We start from the raw sequence: 21,271 nt of genomic DNA on the forward strand, positions 1-21,271 counted from the left end.
TTTTAAAACATTGTTTGCTGCCATTTCTTTCTACTGTCTGCCCACACAAGTCCCCAGATTAGTTTATGGTTGTTGGCTGTGAGAGAGATGGGCTTAAAGGCAGTTATGAATGCAAAGTCTGCAACAGTTTGATGAGGAAGGAAGTAAATGTAATACATAGATGTTTCTACCAATTATTGCAGGCTTGTTTGGCTACAATTCTGCCTCAATTTACTTTCCTCTCTTTGTGTCACTCTCTTTTTTCCCTTGTGGGGGACCTTGTCACCGGATGGGTGTTCATTAGCTTCAGGTAAGAACGTGTTACTTTTACCAATTATTCCTTTTATATTCATCTCACATCCTACACATATGCAAAAAGAAATTTTTAAAGAAGGAGAGTAATGTTGCACCGTTTCCATGTCTAGGAATACATACAAACTTTGTTAGGATGCATACAACATGAGAGACAGGTGCGACTCCTGACCGGTCGTGCTGCTGCATGTCATTTCTCTGCTGGTTAGCTTGGTGCATCCATTATTCACTGTGGTACTGGAGAGGAAGGGGATGCTAATTTTGGCTCTCGAAGAATTGGTTTAAAACATATTGTACTTGTACAGCGCAGCTTCCCACCCCGTGGAGAACAACAGAATGCTGAACAAGGCAAAACAGTCTTGCTGCAACTTTAAACCTCAATACAATTAAAGCTAATGAGTTTGAAAATTCACCCCCTGTATAGTTGTCATGAAGTTTGGAAACTACAGTTAAGGTTATATAAGATAACATTAAATAGTTCTACAAATTTGGTTTAGTTTTACATAAAGAGATTGAAGATACTATATTAATATTTAATTTAAGGAACTAAAAGAGTTAAAGAATAAAAGTCTGGCTTTACAATTCCATCAGCATAAAACTAACTGTTATGATTTTTTTTCATGTACAGCACCACGTATGAAAGTACAATAAACAAAGGTAGGAACACTTAGCAGTTTATATACTTCTGGCACGCTGTGCACACAGAAATCAACATTATATATACATACAAACTTCTTTTTTAAAATCTTTATAAAACCAAATTAAGGTAAGGGACAAAAAACCAGCACAGCAGATTATATTTATTAGCATTCCTAATCCATTCCCTGCTGAGACGGTTAGCTTGTACATACATAGTCACAAAGCGAGAGTGCAGGTTATGGAATCTGCACTCTTCCACGGCTGTGTTTCTCCTGCTAATTCATTGTCGTTGTCTGCTGCACTTAGCGCTTGAGCTAATCTCCTAATTGGCTGGGAAAATCCTCACAGAGGAAGCTATCGATTACTACAGCCTCCAATTATGGCTCTGCGTGCGCAGGGGGGGCACAACAGCAGACGGATAACGTAAGCTGCTTAACGCCGGCGGTCAATACTCTAGTCGGGGTTATGCACCGTTCACATGATTAAATTTTGGTTGTTAACTGATGCTAGCTGTTTTTTCTCCCAGTCGTCCTGCTGAACCTTGACTGCCCTTCTGGCTTTCTCACCCTCAGCATCTAATGTATATATTATTAGATTAAAAAAGGAGAGAAGTATGTACAAGTAAGTGTAAGTAAGTGAATAAGGACAATCAATGCTTTATCCTGCTTAAAACCAAGCCTCAGTGCAGCAAAATAAATACCTCCCTGCCAGATGTTTCTCCACAGAGTTTACTGACATTTTATTTTGTTTTTATTAAGGATTGTTCATTTCTTGTTTCTTTTCTTTTTTTTTCTTTTGTTTTGCACTTCAAAATTCAACCATCTTTCTCACATCAAGGTCGATATCAATTAAAGGTGAAGAAAACTTCTCAGCAGGTAATAGGATGAGTGGAGTGCAGAACTCACAAAAATTATTGCTGGTTAAACAGAAGGCAATTTTCATCTACATGTTAATATTCGGTGTGTATATTTGGTGCATTTTTCATTGGTGAAAGTAAGAATTCAACCAAATGAAACTAACGACCCTGTGTTTGTTTCACTGAATAAAAAAGGATTAGACTGCTGATTTTAACCCCTGTAGAAAAAGTAGGAAATCAAAGAGCCCATGAGAGCTACTGGGACACGCCCACCTGGAGGGCAAAAACAGTACTGTGGTCTTTGCCCTCCATCCTTTGAACGTTTTTCTGTTTAATTTAGCCAAAATGCTGCATAGTTGTTGTGCTATCGGATGGCTCATAGAAATTATTTACCTGACATTGGAAAAATATTCGCACAACTTTACAGTTATGATACAATATTAGTGTGACAAACAGAAGTTTTCTAGCCCTACACTGTAAAAGTCACCAAAACGCACTATATAGCGCTTACTTCTGCTTCAACAATGAACTATTTCTTGGTCTTCAGCTTTCACACAGTGGCATTATTCACCCATCTGTTATGTGACGGCTGTGAGCTGGCAGGAAAAGGACCCAAAGTGCAGACTCCAGAGACAAACATAAACTCAAACAGCTTTAATGCTGAACTCAAACAGAACAAAAGTAAGAATCCAAATAACGTACACAGGCAGACAAAACACACAGCTAGATAAGGATAGATCGCGACAATGACAAAACTGAAACACAGGGCTTAAATACATAGAGGGAGCAATCAGGGAATGGGTAACAGAAGGGATACACAGCTGGGGCAAATCAGGCCTAACGAGACAAAGGAAACAAAACCAGACGCATTAACATGAGACACGGACTTTCAAAGCAAAACAGGAAACATAACAGACTGAACTACACACACAGACTCTGACTGGACACAGGGAGACAGCAACTAGAGAACACAGAGACAAACCATAAGACATAACTCTAACAAAGAAACCAAAGAATAGAAATGATAAATAATACAATAAACTCAAAACCCTGGGTCAACGACCCAGGCATCCTAACACCATCCAGATCGAAAATACATGTAGCTGTTTGTACTCTTAAAGCTTTCATCCTGGCATCAGTGTAAGGTGAGGGATTCTGTACAAGATATACGTAGATGTCACCGAACTGGATCTGTTTCAGAGACTTAAATAAAGCTGCCTGAGCAAAATATGGATCACAGATTTTACCTCCTATCTTCTTTTTCCTCCACTGATGGATGATCCAAGTAGTGTTGGCTCAAGACAGATGGGAAAAAAGCAACACTTTTGTCCTCCACTACTACAGACTGTCCACTATTGTCCGTCACATTAGAGTAATGTTTTGCCCACCAGGGTAGTGAGTCAGTCAGGTGACTGAAAAGCACAGATAGTGATTAGAAGAACCACTAATGTGAGGCATAATCTGTTTCCATATGCTTTATAAAATGAGACATGCATACAGACATTCACACAGATGAGGTAGAAGACATGAAAATATTCAGCACACTGTAGTGGAGCAAAAGTTCTTTGAAGAGGACCTATGATGCTCATTTCTACATTCATATTTGTACTCTTGGATTCTTGGCCCACTTTATCCACTGTGTGAAACAAGCTTTTTTGGGATGGGGGGCACTCTGGATTTGACAGAAAGGTTGGGAGCTGGGAAAGACTCGCACCAAAGGCCTGTAGGTTTGGCTGCTGCATTTCATTCATGTGGCATATGGTCACCTGCTCAACCAGTGAGCTAAACTGGTACCTGAAAGCCTTTTTACCTCCCCTTGCAGTCCTTCCTTCAATCCAGCTTTCTTCTGGGGCTTCTGTGTTTACAGCCAGACCTGTGCGCCTTAGTTATTTGGAACAGATGCACTGACCGACATCATACAGAGCCAAGAGTAGAGAGAAACTGCCTGAAATGGAGCGTTTAAAGAAGTCTGAAGCCTGAGCTTTTGTCTTTGAAAGATTACTAGTACGGATTTTGACCTCATTATATCAAACTTGAGCTAAATTTAATATGACCATCCCCCACTCTAACTATATATTTACTATTATAAGAAAAAAGATAGGTCACCATTTTTTAAAAATTATTTCCTATTACACACTCTTTCTTCTATACGACCCATCTATATGTCATCGCAGTTCATCAGTCTCACCAAACCATCTTCTTCCAGCAGGGTAAAGAGAGTTTCCTCCAGATTCTCCATAGATACATGGAAGTCCACGGCACAGTCTACTATGAGACCCAGAGACCTCCAGAGGTCCCAGCCTTTGTGAAGAACCACGGCCTGCTGCCCCAGCACGAGCTGCAGCAATTATTGCGGAAGGCCAAGGCATGAAAAAAAATTACTTTTTTTGCATTTATACTTTATGTGGTTATTGTCACCACTGTTTAATGGACAGACTGTTTACAGACTTTTCTTCTGCTTTTCTAACTTCTAAACTAAATTCTGCTGCTTTTAAATTACAAAATCACTAAATTACATCCCTGATTTATCTTCTTTTTTTTTTTCTCCTAGCTCTTCATTGGTTTTGGTTTCCCATACGAGGGCCCGGCCCCTCTTGAAGCTATAGCCAATGGTTGCATTTTCCTCCAGCCCAAGTTCAACCCACCCCACAGCTCACTAAATCACGAGTTTTTCCGAGGCAAGCCCACATCTAGAGAGGTAGGTTCGTTATTTTTATATCTTCCCACAATCAGTCATGCTGCCAACAGATTCATTAAAGCAGTGGCTCAAACATTAGATCCAGATTGCATTGTTGGCACACTAATGGACACAGTATGACTATTTTTATGTGTCTTTATACAAAATAATGATTGACAATATTCATTTGATACAGAAAAACTGACTTTTCTGCAGCTGATAGCGTTGTCTTTGTGGAGAGATGCTATTTATTTATAGAGCTGTCACTGAGTAGTCTGCATTTGTTTTCTATAGGTATTCTCCCAGCACCCGTACGCAGAGCAGTACATTGGCCGACCTCACGTCATGACAGTGGACTACAACAACTCTGTGGAGTTTGACTCTGCTATCAAGGAAATCATGAGGACCAAGGTGCTCACATATAACAGTGCTTAAAAAAATAACTCATAAAGACAAAAGAAATAACAGTTTATCCTGTTATGTCCACTAATTAGTTACACTGAGTTAAATCATACATTGCTGTATATAAATGAGGTTAACTGTGATTGGGTGCTCTTTCACTCATATAAGCTGTCTTCATGCTGAAAGAGGCACATAAACTCTGGTGTTTCTTTCTGTTTTAACAAACATGTTTTCACAGATGGTGCCAAGAATAGCTACATGTACTTACCCACATATTGCTTTCGTGCCTTTGTGGCCAGGAAAATTGCAGTTGGTTTATGCCTTGTTTGGCTCTTGTAATATAACGTTTCATTTTTGTATAGCTTTCAATGATAAATAACTCTTAGAGTTACAGATAGCATGGTTTGTTCTATTGGTATATAATATTCTGTTTTCCCTTGACATCAGGAAGCTGTGATAAAATACAAGTACTGGACCTTCTCTTGTTGCTGTGAGCCTAATAACAGTTTTTTAAACTTTGATGAAACAGCACAATAACTTTGCTGTGGTCAAGTCCTCCAGAGGGAGTTTGCCGTCTGTAGGTAGCGGAGTTATACTGCAGAGTGCTGAACTTTTCAATTCAGTGAATGTGATATAGATTAAGGACGCTAGCTTCCGAGAGAGGGAGCGGGGTTAATTAAAGAGTCAGCCAGGTACACTGAATCTTTTTAGAAAGCATTGAAATTGGGTGCAATGTTGAAAAAAATGAATTATATGAGCAGAAAACTGAAAGATGGAGAGTACACTGACCAAGCATCTGCACAGTCACAAAATCTTTATAAAACAGAAATCCAATATGCCAAGCAGGCATATTTTCTACTCTAAAATACAGGGATAGACCTTTTATATCTGAAACTAAATAATGTTTATTGAAGTTCAAAACTGCAGATGCATTTACACTCGTAGAGGTGAAGCTGTGAATCACTAGTTTTCACGCAGATTCAAATTTCTAGAGAATTGACCATTTTACCATTTTGGCATCACAAAAACTGGCCTCTTGAATTTATAAATGGTAACTTTGTTCTGCATCCACTAAGTTATATTCAAATTTATTGTCAAATCTGATGGATACATACATCTGGATACATTTATGGCTGAGGTATAACGCTTTTGGCATTTAACCCTGTAAACACACATCATCCCACAAGACATGCAACATATTTTACATGTATAATACGAGTCACAGTAACACTCGAACAAGGCATCAGTCTATAGGGAAGCAGGAAACATGGAGACAGCTGTCTGCATGATCCTTTAAACATTCTGTAACAGTCTGCCCTTTGCAGATTAGAGATGGTATGTAGGGAGATTAGGCAAAAGCTGATATATGTAGTGTTAGCTCTGTGTGTGTGTGTGTGTGTGTGTGTGTGTGAGAGAGGCTGTTCTCATCTTTTCGTCTGCGTAGTCAGACAAGCTACAGTTCAGCAACACTGGCTTAGTGTGCCTTCTCCATCTGCACTGACAGACCACGGAGAAAGAGCTGATGGACCACTTCACCCTTCACTGGAGGCACAATGCCCCGAGCAAACTCACACATACCCATACAACATATACACGCACCACCCCCAGCACCCAAACAAACACATAAACACAACTCATACACTGAAATTGCAAAGATGAGACGTATCAGTACACACAGCCTCACCTGCACATTACAGCCATTAAATTCGAGGCACACGCGGGCATACACAAACCGTGTGTGAGGCAGAGGCTCATGTTCAGTCATGCAAGACAAAGCAATCTCTGGCCGACAAGTCCTCATGTTCAAATAAATCCCTTTTCCATCTCTTTCTTTCTTTCTTTCTTTCTATTCTTATTCCCTGTTCCATGTCTTATGGGAATTGCCATTTTAAATGTGGCTAACTTTAACGTTCACATGAAGTAGTCTTAATTGGGTGGGCAAAGGTCAAGGTCACTCTGACCTTAATAAACACATTTTTGGCCATACTTGTTATGTTCAAATGATGATATGATGCCTGGTCATTATTCAATGCCAAACTCAGAAAGAGAAGTAGGTCGATTGTGACGGGTCTGTTTAGGTTCTTAGGCTTGAAATAAAGGCAACTGGATTTATTTTTGGGTCATGAAGGTGTTGGATGATACAACCCCAGGGTGGGTCAACTATTATTGGGATGCGGTGAGGTTGTTTCCAAGGGGACAGCCCCACTACAGGTTAAATATCTGGCAGTCCCCATTAGTTTTCAGAGCTGAAAAATCCTCTTGGACAAGAGGTGAAATGCCTTCATAAATCAAAAAGAAGACCAGTTCCCTTCATTTCAAGTGATTACTTCCATTGTCACGATATTTCACATTTGTCCAAATCTGAAATAAATGATCCAACTTCTCCAACTTTACTGATTGGTGGAGGTATACAACCACAAGGGTTTCTGGACTCCAGTCGGTTAGAAGGTTTTGTTAAGCACATCTTTTAAAAGAGTTTGGAGATAGGATGATTTATGTGACCAACAACAACAGCCAAGAAGATCATGTAGATCTTCTCAGTTAGCGAACCATGCAAATGGGATTTTCATTCTATTTAATTTTTGAGTGAAGTCCACATCAGCCAAGGATAAGAAAATGAGAAAGGACTTAAAGAAGAGAAGGTTGCAAGTCTAAACTACACAAATGTGATAAAAAAAAAAATAGAGCAAAACATTGCTAAATGCCTTCATACACCCAAAACCTGAAAGCTTCTCTTCCACATGCTGCCAGTGTTGCCGGCACCTTTTCAAAAAGCTCCACTCAAAGCCACACCTGTAAATACGAATGTGGCCTGGGTCACTATGCCTGGTTAAGCAAAGGCGAATGAGAACGCTGTTAGAAAAAGGACGCGTCCATTGATTGTTTTTGCAGGAAGCTTGTGTGCCCGTCCTTGTTCAAATGTTTGCTTTCTGCTCCTGCTTATAAAGTAGATTAGCATAAGGCTTTGATCAGATTTGCAGTGTGTAGCTTTTTAAATTGCACCGTCCCTGCATGTTTGCTTCTCAGTGGTTTTCACTTGAAATGGGCCAAGTCTGATTTCACAGATGGTTGAACATTAGACTACTTTGATTTCACATTGGAAATGCAATTTAGTGAGTCATGTATCATTTACAAAGGCAGGTCTTTACATTAGGTCATAAAGACAAGCCACTTCGATCTCTCCAAAGCTTGGTATTTGAAGTTAGAAATACAAAAATGTGTTTTCATCTGGTTGAGTGTGTAACAGGTTCATTTTAGTTCATATAAAACTTGAACTTGTGTCTTTGTACAGTGTGGCTGATGTTGAATATCAGCAGTCTAGCATTTTATTAAATCTGCTAAATTCATTTTTTATTAATCCCAGCACTGCAGTTGCAACTATTTCGTATTCATCGGCTTTTGTGTCAGACAGTCTGTTAGCAAGTATTGAACATGTTGGTATTAGCAAGAGACACAAAAGATATATGGTGTTTCCAGCTCATCTCTAATTAGAGCAATCAAAAGTGTGCTTTAGTTATAAAACCAGCACATCAAAGGAGGAGATGATCTATTGGTATGCAAATAAAGCCTAATGATTTTCCAAGCAGTGACATACTGTGATTAGGCCTCGCAGAAACCTGACAATAGAAACATTCGTCAGCTCAAATTACCAAGGAGAAGAGACAATTCATTGCAATTACTGAGAACAATGATGCGGAAGGAAAACGAAAAGTACACTTTACTGCGAGTAAAATGTGGCAATAATAACGTGGTGATGATTGTGTGTTTTCACGTGTGATTCTCAGGTCGAGCCTTATCTGCCTTATGAATACACCTGCGAGGGCATGCTCGAGAGAGTACATGCATACATACAGCATCAGGTGAGTGTCGCTACAAATGTCTACAGTTCAGTGTCTGCACATATGCGTTTTGCCTATACTCTCCTTTTCTTTTGTCTTCAGTCAGCTCTTGCTCTAATTTATATACGTTCTTTTTTGAAGCTTTCAGAACCCTTACACTGCTTAATATTTCACGACTTTGTGCATTCAGCACCTAGAATGTCGTCTATCTAGGCCTGTGTGCGTGTGCGTGTGAGATTATGTACCCCATGTATGTGGGCATGCGATTAATCGACATGCTAACTCTTATTACGAGCCACATATCTGCCCTCCGGCTTTAAAGCAGAAGGTCTTCTGACACTAATGAGGAGGGATGAGTAAGGAAAAAGAACACAAGTGTGGGTATAATGATGATGAAGGACTAGGATAAAAGCCGTTTTTTATAGCCCCCCACAAGATGTTAGACAAACCACAGAAGCTCTCTCAATGACTTTTATTCACTCCTGACTTGCAGCTTGTTTTGGACCCAGAAAGCTGTTGAAAGACTAACAGGAGAACATTAAATTACATTTCTGTTCAAATTGGATTTTCCAAAGGAACCGCTTCCTGCAGCTGGTTTGCAGTAGCATAGCATAGCCTTCGCCTTGTGATTCGAGTCTCCCTGTGTGTTTCTGAATGTCACCGTGGCCAGATATGATCCTGGAGAGATCTACTTTAACAGGAACTACCACAACTTTTTATTTTTGCTCGGCAGGTGTTTCTGTCTTCCTGTCGGGACAGATTTTGTCAGGGTGATAGCTTGAACGCTGAGCAAGCTGCAGTCACACAAATGTAAATGTGTGTAGCCGAGCTCCAAATGAAGGCAGAGTTCAAAGATGGATGGGGTCTGAGTACTTCATGAATACTCATTTGTCAGAACATCACCTTGTTACAGGCTTCAGTAACACTCACAGCTGGCGTTATCCCACCCTCGACACTCTCTAATTTTTCACTTATTATAATGTAGAAAACAAAGCCTTTGGCGATAGTAATACTCTGATCTGGAGCAGCTGGAGCAGCGTCATGATTTTGTCGCATTTTCCACATGTTACAGGTTTTATCATATTTTTATATCTATGATTTTTTTTAAAACACTTTTTTAAATGTAAAATTGTCATTTGCATTTAACTATAACTCTATATGCTTGGATCACTGTGTTTATTGTTGTTAAACTTACGTTAATCAGAAACATCCATATTTCGATTCGGAGCATCTTCCCAAGCCACAACTGCACATGTGCCTTTAAAATTAAAAATAACATTTATTGAATCTTTTGTGTTTAGTAAATGTACAACATTTGGGCTGAGTGAATATCTTTTAACATCTTTCTCTCCATCGGTCTAAAATATTAATGTGTCTTCTGAGAAGCAGAACTCTGCATTAACATGTGCTCTATGCATGTTCTCCTCAAGTCTGTTCACTTTCATTTTACCAGCGTAACTGCAGATAACTACAGTTAGTGTGTGTTGCACTTGACAAATGCACATGCTTGGATGCCTTAAGGAACAGAATTGAGTGACCTACACTCAATATTTAAGGCATCTTGTGTAGGACTGAAGCTGTTGCTGCTGTTCTCCTGAGAAGCAGCTGGTTCTATGCTCTTGTTGTTGACACATTTTCGAGTACAGCCGTTAGGTAAAAGCAGCCTGTATGAAAGTTTCTTACATTATTGGATATAGCCTGTAACTGTGATAGTGGAGCCTTATAAAGGATTGCTCATACGACAGGAGGCCCAACTTACCTGGTGCCACTTTACTTTACTATAAAGACAATAACTGATTCAGGCTTATTTAGTCTGGTAATATTTTACAGTTCTACAATTATTTGATTTTAAAAATTATTTTATTTATTTCACCTGCAGGATTTCTGTGCCCCAGAGCCTCCCTTCATTCCAGCCAACCTCTCCAGAAAGGGGTCCGCTGGTGGCAGCAGGATGATGGGACCTCTGTTTGTGCCCCTGCCCAACACTACAGCTCTTGGCTGGGCATCCAATGTGACAGCTCCCCCTGCCTGGCCTCCTCTCAGCTCCCTCAGGCTGCTTGTATCTCAAGAGGGCCAGTCTTGTGTGGAGGCCTGCCAGTCAGCTGGTTTCATCTGTGAACCCGCTCACTTTCGCTTCATCAACAACAAGGAGGCTCTGCGCGGGTAGGTCAGCCGAGAGTACAAACTGCCTGCTAGCGAGGCTTTAATTAAGTGTTTAGTCCCAACAATCAAGCTTTCCTCATCAAACACTCCACTCCTACAACTTACCAAGCAACACCTCATCACACGTTGTCAGCGTTACCTGAGGAGTATCATCTGTGGTAAACACAGTCTGTCATGTCTAAATTAAATTAAAAGGAGAATTTGAAACAACCAAGCGATCTTTGTGTACGTCACACAAATTTAAACAAAGACGACTGATCTAAAAGACTCCATGCAATAATATCTGTAGCTGTGGTTTTGAAGGATGGTGGTTCTGATTGCAGGGAGTGAAGCCTGTGAACTGGCCAAAATGAAAAAAGGTTCTATTTTACGAGTTTTAACATAAGAAGCTGGATTTTGGGAATGATTAAGAGTTCGAAACATTCTATTTAAACTGAAGATTGACACTAATACAGTTTAGGCTGTCTCTGACCTTAGTATGACTCTGATATTTATTTAGTTTACTGTACAAGCCCATGGCTGCTGAACCAGAAACTTCACTTTCAGACATCTCCTTTTCTCAAGCTCCAAGACAGAAATCCTGTCAGCAGTTGAGTCTCTCCTTCGAGCATTTCCCACCTGACTGCGTTCAGCCTTAACTCCTTTTCTCTGCTCTTACTTCATCCTTCGAGCATTTTTCTGTTTCTGTTGTTTTTCTGTGTTGGTTTACGATGACTCTCCTCTTTGTTTCTCTTTGTCTTTTCATGCTGATGTCTCATACCTGCTCCATAGTTTTTTCCATCTTCCCCGTAGCTTTTTCACTTCCTTCAGTTCCTCCCGTTCGTTCGTCTGTGATTAAAGTGGTGAATTCGTTTCCATTCCTTGTTTCTGCTTCCCGTTTATTTTCAGGTTAATGCCAGTTCCACTTTCCTGTTACATGCCTGAGATGAAACAGTGAATTTTATTTTCATCTTTTCTTCTTGATAAATCTCAGTGATCTCTTTTTTTAGACTTCTGCCGCTCTTTTCACTCCTCAGGTTGGACGTACAGTGTGAAGTTGTAGACTCTGAGATTAACCACATCTTGCCAGCCTTCTCGGTGGTGCGGCAGGAGTGCGGCCTTCAGAGGGAACCGCTACTCTTCAGCTGTGCAGGACACTCCCCTAAATACAGACGTCTTTGCCCCTGCAGGGACTTCCGCCATGGGCAGGTGGCGCTGTGCAGAGACTGTCTATAATGACAGAACACGTGAAAGACAGACAGAAAAGACATGGACAAAGAGAAAGAGAAAAAAAGTGTAGAGCTGTGACATATCACCTGGTGTTGCAGAGAGCCAGCCTCTCTCGAAAAGTAAATGTAGGATTGTGACGAAGAAGCATGCATGGATTTAAAGAGTTTACACTGGAACTGAGCCTGGGTTGTATCACAGGATTTTTGATGACTGTAGTTGTTATAACAGATGTTATACTGCAACAGACTGGAGACACTTTGGCTACACTGAACACATAACATGTGGACCGTTCAAGAAGCAGATGTGCCATGAAATGCATCTTTTACTGGCTACACCTGCAGCTCACCTGCAGCAGAGTGACTCACAGGCAAAGCAAGCAAAACACTGAGCTTTCATTCTTGGGATTGTGTTGCCTTCATTTTTTGTTTTTGTGTTTTTTTAATCTAGCACAGTGCTGTGAAACTTAGTTTTTCACAGTTTCTGTGATATGAGTAATTAACATCCACAGACTACACGCGACCCTTTTAAGGTATAAGTAAACAAACGCCAGCTGGTCCTGGCAAAATAAGTTATAACCATTTAAAAAAAACAGTTTATGACTCTCTTCTGTGCTAAAGGACCGCTCGCATCAACCTTAATAATTATAAATAGAGCACTTGCCTATTTTTGCAAATGCAGAGCAGATCTCTGCAGAGCACATGCAGCACTTAAACGTTGTTCTAACACCTCGGGAGGCAATTTACATTCATTAGAAAGGTTTAAGTGGTACAGGAGGTGCTCTGCGAATGGTTCACATATGTTACATGTTCAAAGTACCCACAACCTTTTTAAAATAGCATTCGAGTGGTTCCAAGTGTCCAGAGACTGGGTTGACACTCACAAAGCTAAAAGACTTTCACAAAAACGTACAGAATAATAGTTTCTGCAAGATGCTGACTGATGATATTATACACAACATTTCATTTTTTTGGAATTGTATCCCACCAAAATAAGGGGTTTCAGTTGAAAAATATACCCTTTAAAAGCATGTGACTGCAGAGTATTGGGACTACACTGTCATTCCATGACAAAGTCTTCAAATATCTTGGCTTGGAGAAGGCAACCTCAGGTCAATATCCAATCTCCTCTCTGCACATGGACAAAGGATGATGGACAACCAGGTTATCTCCCCAGCTTTTTCTCCCCTCCTCCTGTGATGGACAGAATAATTTATCAGACTGAAACCCAAGTCTGAGGTAACATCACTCAATGCAATCATCTCTGGTCAGAAAACGAAAGAGGAGAAGAGAGGACAAAGATAAAGGGCACAAGATTATTTTTCAATAAATAAGCTTTTAGAGCCTTCAGTTGGATTTTTAAAAAGTCCTCCGGGCTTTTGTGATGGAAAAATCAGAAAATAAAAAAAAGAATGGATCAAAATGCTAATGTGGGTTTTGTATTGTGTCTGGTCTTTACTTAGGTTCCTCCTACCTTTATTATGCTCCAGGGTTGCTCCTAGTCCCATCTGTTAAAATCATCCCAGCGTTCACATTCATCCAGATTTCCATCTATTCATCCACCTCCAGGGAGAGATGTGATCTTTTTCACATAAAGCTGACAGCCAAAACAGTTGGGAGCAGTCTATGAGAAGTGAGGTAGCACACTACAGAGGGAGGAGTAAGAAGTCGCATTGAAGAATCAAACTTCAGTGTGGCCTTCTGACTGGAGAATCTGATTTCATCAATCTGGTTTTTTACTGTGTACTGTGAATTGCAAAGATTTGAGCTCTGACTAATAACAGCACACACACGATACAAGATATGGTATCTACGTAGACCACAAAGACAGACTTGTTAACAAATGTCAGTAATTAAACTTTCTGCTGATTCTGTGAGTTAGGGCTTAATGCTACAGATGACGCTAGAATTTTTCAGTATGGTAGGTGGTTATCTTAGAAAAGTGTGCATCCTTGAATGCACCCTCTGCATAACCACTCACAGTAGCTCCTGTTTAGTAATTTGCAACATTTTAAAAGGACATGCAAAAACAAAAATTCTTGTTTTGTAGTTTTTGTATCCTACATTCTCAGACCTCTGACTAAAGGTGTTTGCTGTTGTTGTTTTTTTGTTGTTGTTTTTTTTAATTTAATTCTCTTGTAGATGTTGGACAGCCAACCTATTATCCTGTCACATACCTAGACAGCTCTAACACTCACCTCAATTGTTGCTTCACTGATTGGACCTCAGTGCTGTCATGACTTCAATTAACATTTAATAAGCTAAAAATAAGGTAAAAAGGTAAAAACGTATTGCTTTGTGTATCATCCTTAAATTTAGTGTCTGGTTATAAAGTCAAAACCTGCACACAATCCAACTGGCCATTGTGGACAGGGATTTCTGACCAGTACAGATTACATGAGCTCACTGCTCAGCTGGTACCATCCAGTCAGCAAATATCATGTAATGTGCACTATTTAATGTCATTTTAGCCTACAAATAGTCACTGTGGCTCTGCAAGCTAATTTGCAAACCACAGCTACACTAGCTCCTCTAGTTCATGTTGTCTTTGACTTAATCAGTGTTTGCTCTGTTGTTACTAATGCCTACTCAACTCTGTACAGGGCTGTATGTTAGCCATGAAACCACTGGTCTGCTTTTTCCACCTGGTGCTTTTCAGGTAGGTATATGTAAAAAAACAAAACAAAAAAAAAAACCTTTAGAATCTGTAAAAAACGTGTCTTAAAAAATGTTACTGTTACTTATTAGGCAAATAACTAACTGAATTCAAACTGTTAAACCCCAAATTTGAATTGTTTTTTTGTTGTTGTTGTTGTTTTGAAATTTGAGAATTGGTGGGTAACAACAGTAAATGTATTTTAGTATTATCATTTTGTATTAAAAAGCTTGCAAACACTGGTGACTGGTAACCATTTCAAAAACATAAAAAAGAATTTTGGTAAGTACCAATACTGTTAAATTAGATTTTTACACCAAATCATTTTTGGTGTAAACCTTACACTGGGTTGTCAAACACTATACATACAAACACCTCACATAATAACTGTTAATTAACAAAATATTCATATATTCATGGCTAACATATATATATGTGTGTGTGTGTGTGTGTGTGTGCGCGCGCATGTATATATGTTACTGTCGGTTTTATTGACTATATAGCTGCACTTGTTGATGTTTGAGCTGAATGCCTAGAGATCTTTGTATTCTGATGTCATTGAGATAAAATTCAAATGTTACAATAGATTACAAGAATGCACAATTTCCAGTGAGTCCGGCAGGTAAACTGTTTTTAGAGCAGGACTGACTCCACTTTCTATAGTGAAAACTAATGTAACATTACTAAATGCTAATACCCTAAATAGTTTCAAGTTTTCAAGTTTTATCGTCATGTACAGATGAACAGTGTAGCCACATTTACCCATAATGAAATTCTTTGGCTCATGCTCCTCAGCTTTACATGAGCATAGAAAGTGTGCAGTTATTTTAAGAAGAAAATAACAAGAAAATAGCAGTAATAATAATAATAATAATAATAATAATAATAATACCAAAAGAGAGGGAAAAAGAGAAAAGTATTAATATTTAGAGAATTTAAGACAAGTTGGTATTTACAGTTTGTGCAAAAGTATTTACAGGTTGTGCAAAACTTGTGCAATGAGCATTAAGTGGCATAGCTAATGAAATTAAATATCAATCAATAGTAATTTGAACTTTTCAGTCTGGTACGTCTTTAACTTGGTAATAACAGGAACTAGCAGATACACACTTTAACTCTCAGATTATGACAGTGTGTCATATGTATGAGTTGTGTGTGTGATTATAGGTACAGCAGTGCTGTTGGTCTGAATCCCAATGACTAATGCAAAATTCAATGAATAATAAATCAAAAGTGTGAATGTTAAAGTAGATTCATCAAATCCTCATTGACCTGTACTGGCATGGGAAAAAATGTCACCCCATTCACCCGCTCACCGTGATTTCAATTTAACACCAGAGCCAATTCCAATTACAATGAATACATTTCATCTCAGCAATTCATCCATCTTCTTGAGTGAAATATTTACAATGATCATAAAAAAGCACTTAGGCCCTGTGCAGAAAATCACTTCTTTCTCTCTGTGGACACAGAGCCGGGGTGGGCTGCAGCCAATGGAAAGGTTCCAGTAACATCTATGAGCATAATGTCTGAAGATGTCACCTCATAAATTCATTCATTCGCATGAAGTAAAAGCTGAGCACTAGAGCTAAGCACATTTGCGTAGCTAAAGGGTTTTGAGGAAAACACAACGTTGCCTGGACTACGTGTTTGATTTCTTTTTGTTGCTCTATTCTCACCTTCATTGATCCACTTCAAGGGAGGTCGGTATTTTTGGACATATTCTTACATGGAAAAAAAATATTGCCACTGCCATTACAAGCCATTCAATATGAAGCTGTATACTGAAGGTAAATTTCATAGCAGATACACTGGAAACCCAAAAAAGGGCTAAGCTGGCTCCATTAATCCTGAACAAATCTGCCTAGAGTATCAGTGCAAATTCACACATTACAGCTTGTTTGTTTAATTTTTACAGAAAATACATTTTTAAAAAGCCTGGTTTCACATGGATATTATGATGAATGTCAGGTGATGTCACTTCCTGGACATCACCTGGGACGTGACTCCAGGAAAACACAGATCCTTTAATGAACAGATAGCCTAGAGAGAGATTCTGGCCATTGCATCCAAAAAAAAATGATAAGTGATAGTCAGAAAATTACAATTCCCTCCACACCTACAGCAGCTGCATCAACCTCGCACTACTTTCACCTTCACAGAGGCTTTAAAGCCTGTAATGGTGTAAATTATGTAAAAAAGAAAAGAAAAAAGAAATGCAGGACATTTGAATATGATTCATATTTACCTAATGTGAGGTAAATTTAGCTGCAATTAATGTGAGACGTGGTTACTGTCTTAATTTGATATCTTCTAATAGTTTCAGTGTCACGGACCAGGTCCTGATATACAGGCGTACACAGGCATGTGAAACCAAACCACTGAAGACTCTGCATAGTTTTATTACAGCCATCAGATATTAATCTGAGCCAATAAACTCAGAGCTTTCATCTATCTCTCTAATAGTGTTTCTCTGCTCTCAGGGTGACATTCAAACTTAACACATGGCTGCCTGGTAACTAGATGGGGACTTTGTTCAACAGCTGCAACTCCTGTTCTTTGGAGGACCCCCATCAAAAACCTTGACTTGGGTCTGAAGGACAAGAGTGTGTGTGTGAGAAAGAGAGAGAGGGAGAACGTGCCATACACAGCATGAGCCTATACAGTAAACAGGATTCCTCTAAATGCCCTCAGGATGCATTTTTTGCAGAATGTTTTTAGTATCCACAATGATTCTTAGCTGAAGGCGCCGCCCAGACTGACTTACATGAAATAAACATTTTGAACGGTGTGTTTATTTTGAAATAAAATGACAAAAAAGGAATTTCTTTGCTTCTCTACTAAGAAGCTGTTGTTCTATGGTGACTTTAAAGGCTAAATATCTGACAGTAGTGGAAGTCGGGATCTTTTTTTCCTCTTTAACATGATAAGGAAAAAAAACATACTTTACCTGAGGTGCAAATCCACAGTGGGAAACCTTTGCACAGAGAATGGCTGATCACCGATGGTGATGCCTAATCAAGGCTCCTTCAGTGAAAACAGCTCACCTGCCTTCCTGCTTAGAGGAGCCTCGCACGTGACTAAAATTCTCAGTAAAAATATTTCTGATTCTGCTTTTTGTTCTCCAATAGGCAGGTGCATGTGTGACTTTTTTTTTTTTTTCAAAATTTCAGTGGGTTAGTTGGTGCTTAGTACTGTTGCCTCACAGCGAGAAGGTCCTGGGATCAAATCCACCATCTGGCTGGGCCCTTTTTTGTGTGTTGATTTTGCTTGTTCCCTCTGTCTCTGTGGATTATCTCCTCCCACAGTCTAGGGACAAATTGCTCGTAGGTGCGATTGGCTGTCTGTCTGTTTCTCTGTTGGCCCCGCGACAGAGTGGGGACCTGTCCAGAGTCTACAACCCCCCTCCCCACTCGCCCTCTGGCAGCTCTTGTCTGGTGTCATATGCAACATCAGAGCAAGGTTTAACGCCCATGATTTATGTTTGTAAGCCTCTAAGCAGCCAAATGTTACTGAATTGGAACTGATGAGTCCATCAATTTATCAATCAAACATAAGAAAATTATTGTTAATTCTTTTAATAACCACAGTTTTTTACAGAGAATCACAACTGGCACTGTGAAAGTGTTTCAGCAATAAAAGACCTACGACATTAAAAAAGTCTTGCCTATTCAAAGCCAGGGAGCACAACATACTGACTGCGAAAGCTAAAAGAGTATAAATACTCAGACTAAGATGGGTTGCAATTTTTTTATTTCAGTAAATTACTATTTAGCTGTATATAAGATGTTTTTTTTTTAAAAAAATTCTCTATAGCTTATATTACGTGCAAATTTAATGGAAGTTTCACAAGTAGGTGATTTGCTTTAGGATAGTATATTAAGGCATGTAGAAGAATAAAATTGTTGTTAAAGTAATAAAGTTTTCCATAAGAATCTTGATTTCTTAAGAAAGACAACAATGTTTGGCCTTACTTTGAAAACCCTTCCTCTTCACCTGCTACACAGAAGGTAAGGTATGATGCATGAGTTACCATGGCAATGTATCCCAACAGCCTTTGTCAGCCCTCAGTGGTAACCCTGAAGATGCCTGAATAAGTTTAAATCGTGTTTTGTGCTACCGACCTCAGCTTCTGCCTTTTTTTAATTTTGTGCTGTTGCTTTTCTTTCTGTACTGTACTGCCATGTACTGGATCTGGGAAGTATCGTGACCTTGTTTAACTTTTTATCATTTCAGAAACTGATTTTTGTTTTGTTTTTTTTCTGGTTGTTTTTAGTAAAAGTTACAAGTTTTGCATTTAACCTTGGCAAATGTTCTTATTTATTATGAAAAAAAAATCCAGCATAGCATGTTGTTTGGCATTTATCAACAAATTTGAGTGGAAAAAAATTCACTTCCTGAATCTTTATCCATTTTACATCAGCAGTGGTTAGTCAAAATGTTGTTTTGCAGATTTGAGAGATTTTATATTTGTGCTGATTCCCCAGTTTGCACAAAGTAGCCTTCGTGCAAATAGGCAACCTTGTACAGCGTAAAATGTCTGAACAGAAAGTTTGGAAACGGTAGATCCATTTGATATATAGCAAAAATGTGATATTGAAGCTTGAATTTTAAAGACACTGGCTCTCAACAGACTTTTATTCTTTTATTGGAGATTTTATCCAATAAATAGCTAAAATGAGATATTCTGTTTAAAGGAAAAATCTCAAGAAACAAAAGTATTTTTTATATCATTTCAAGTATGTCTGGAGAGTACTTTTAAGTACAAATATTACAGTATTATTTGCTCTTTAATAATTTCAAAAGTTTAAAAAGAACAGAAAATGTATTGACAATTATTTAATTAATCAAAAATAGTTATCTGAATTTGCTTCTTCAGTGTAAAAATTTGCAGCACTTTTCAGTTAGTAATGTTCTAAGAATAAATTTTATTTAAAAGTGCCTTTCAAGACACCCAAGGACATATGTCTGTGAAGATTCTCAGTCATCCAGGTCATTGTAGTCTAAGGAGCGTCTGGTTTCTTTGAAGACGTTTCACCTCTCATCCAAGAAGCTTCTTCAGTTCCAAGAGCAGTTGGTGTAGAGTCCCAGATTTTAAGCCCTATGGGAGTATCCCCAAGAGTCATGGACCCCCTATTGATCCTCAACCTAATCACACGAACCAAGGTGTGAAAAGAGGCATGGGTCACAATCAGTCAAGGTTTCGAGTGAAAGAAGCCATCTATGTCCACTGTGAATGGCCATCTTTGAACAGCAACAACTGTCTGCCATCCACAATCCAGTTTTGAGATCCCTTCCCAGACATCCTGGGCCCTTTGACCTCATTAAATCACATGATAGGGTGGGGCTAGGTTTCACAATGGGCTCACCCGAAACTATAAAATCTCTGAAATCTGCAAAACAGCATTTTGACTAACCACTGTTGATGTAAAATGGATAAAGATTCAGGAAGTGAATTTTTTTCCACTCAAATTTATTGTTAAATACCAAACAACATCCTATGCTCGATTTTTTTTTCATAATATATAAGATTTGCCAAGGTTAGATGCAAAACCAGACAATTTTCTTTCCAAGTTCCTTAGACTCCCAAGGATACTTCACAATAGAGTAAAACAGATAATAGAACAATGACAAAATGAAGAACAATAAAAAAACAAGATTAAGTTCACAGTGAATATGCAGACTTGAACAGGTTTTGAGTTGAGATTTAAACTGGCGGAGAGAATGTTTCTTATATCCCGGGATAGAGTTCCACAGCCTGCAACTGAAAGCTCTGCTTTACATGGTGCTGAGGCAGAAAGAAGGCACAGCAAGCTGAATAGAAGAAGAAGATCGAAGTGAGCGGGTAGAAGAGGTAGTGCTTAACAGGTCTGAAAGGTAAGGAGGAGCAAGGTAATGAAGGGCCTTGAAGGTGAACGGAAGAAGCTTGAATACTATTTGGAATTTCACAGGGAGCCAGTGAAGTTCCTGAAGGACAGGGGTGATGTGCTGGTAGGAGGGGGTTCTGGTAATGCAGACAGCAGAGTTTTGAACCGGTTGAAGCTTATGGAGGGATTTTGGGGGGAGACCATGTAAGAGAGAATTACAATAGTCAATGCGGGAGGTAACGAGACTATGAACAAGAATGGACGCATGATGAAAAGAGAAGGACGTAATTGGTTAATGTAGATGGAAATAGGCCGAACGGGTGAGATCATTGACGTGAGATTTATAGGATAGTGAGCTGTCAAGGATGACACCGAGGCTCTTAACCTGAGGTTAAGGGAAAACCGTGGAGTTGTCAGTAGTAAATATATCTGTTTTTCACACTGTTAGTCAGCCAAAATAAGATAACTGAAGACTGCATTGTGAAGAACCAACAAAAGATACGAATAGAAATTTGTATCACTTTTTACTGGCCAGCTGGTTAACACATTAATAAGGAAATCAGATCTGATACATGTATTTTGGGATCAGTAAGTAATTCCAGGTGTCAGGTAAATGTAGTGAAGTATTAATTACAATAAACTCCCTCAAAACTACAACCAAATCAGAAAGGACATA

At 39.1% G+C, this 21,271-nt stretch overlaps 1 protein-coding gene across 2 annotated transcripts in view; it reads left to right on the forward strand.

The window, feature by feature from the left end:
* The window catches only part of LOC100696723 (alpha-1,6-mannosylglycoprotein 6-beta-N-acetylglucosaminyltransferase B), a 121,234-nt gene extending 107,739 nt beyond the window's left edge, over positions 1 to 13,495 (forward strand). The window contains exons 12-18 of one of the 2 annotated variants that reach the window (XM_005470000.3): positions 1,132 to 1,134; positions 3,993 to 4,151; positions 4,338 to 4,484; positions 4,758 to 4,874; positions 8,651 to 8,725; positions 10,584 to 10,867; positions 11,884 to 13,495. In XM_005470000.3, coding sequence (XP_005470057.1) covers positions 1,132 to 1,134; positions 3,993 to 4,151; positions 4,338 to 4,484; positions 4,758 to 4,874; positions 8,651 to 8,725; positions 10,584 to 10,867; positions 11,884 to 12,082 — 984 coding nt within the window. In that variant the 3' untranslated portion in view covers positions 12,083 to 13,495. Of the gene's footprint in view, positions 1 to 283; positions 290 to 1,131; positions 1,135 to 3,992; positions 4,152 to 4,337; positions 4,485 to 4,757; positions 4,875 to 8,650; positions 8,726 to 10,583; positions 10,868 to 11,883 lie in introns of both variants that reach the window. The other variant, XM_005469999.3, reaches the window with a different exon arrangement.
* The last annotated feature ends 7,776 nt before the right edge of the window (positions 13,496 to 21,271 follow it).

The sequence above is a fragment of the Oreochromis niloticus genome, linkage group LG6 (genome assembly GCF_001858045.2).
Source record: "Oreochromis niloticus isolate F11D_XX linkage group LG6, O_niloticus_UMD_NMBU, whole genome shotgun sequence".
NCBI lineage: Eukaryota > Metazoa > Chordata > Actinopteri > Cichliformes > Cichlidae > Oreochromis > Oreochromis niloticus.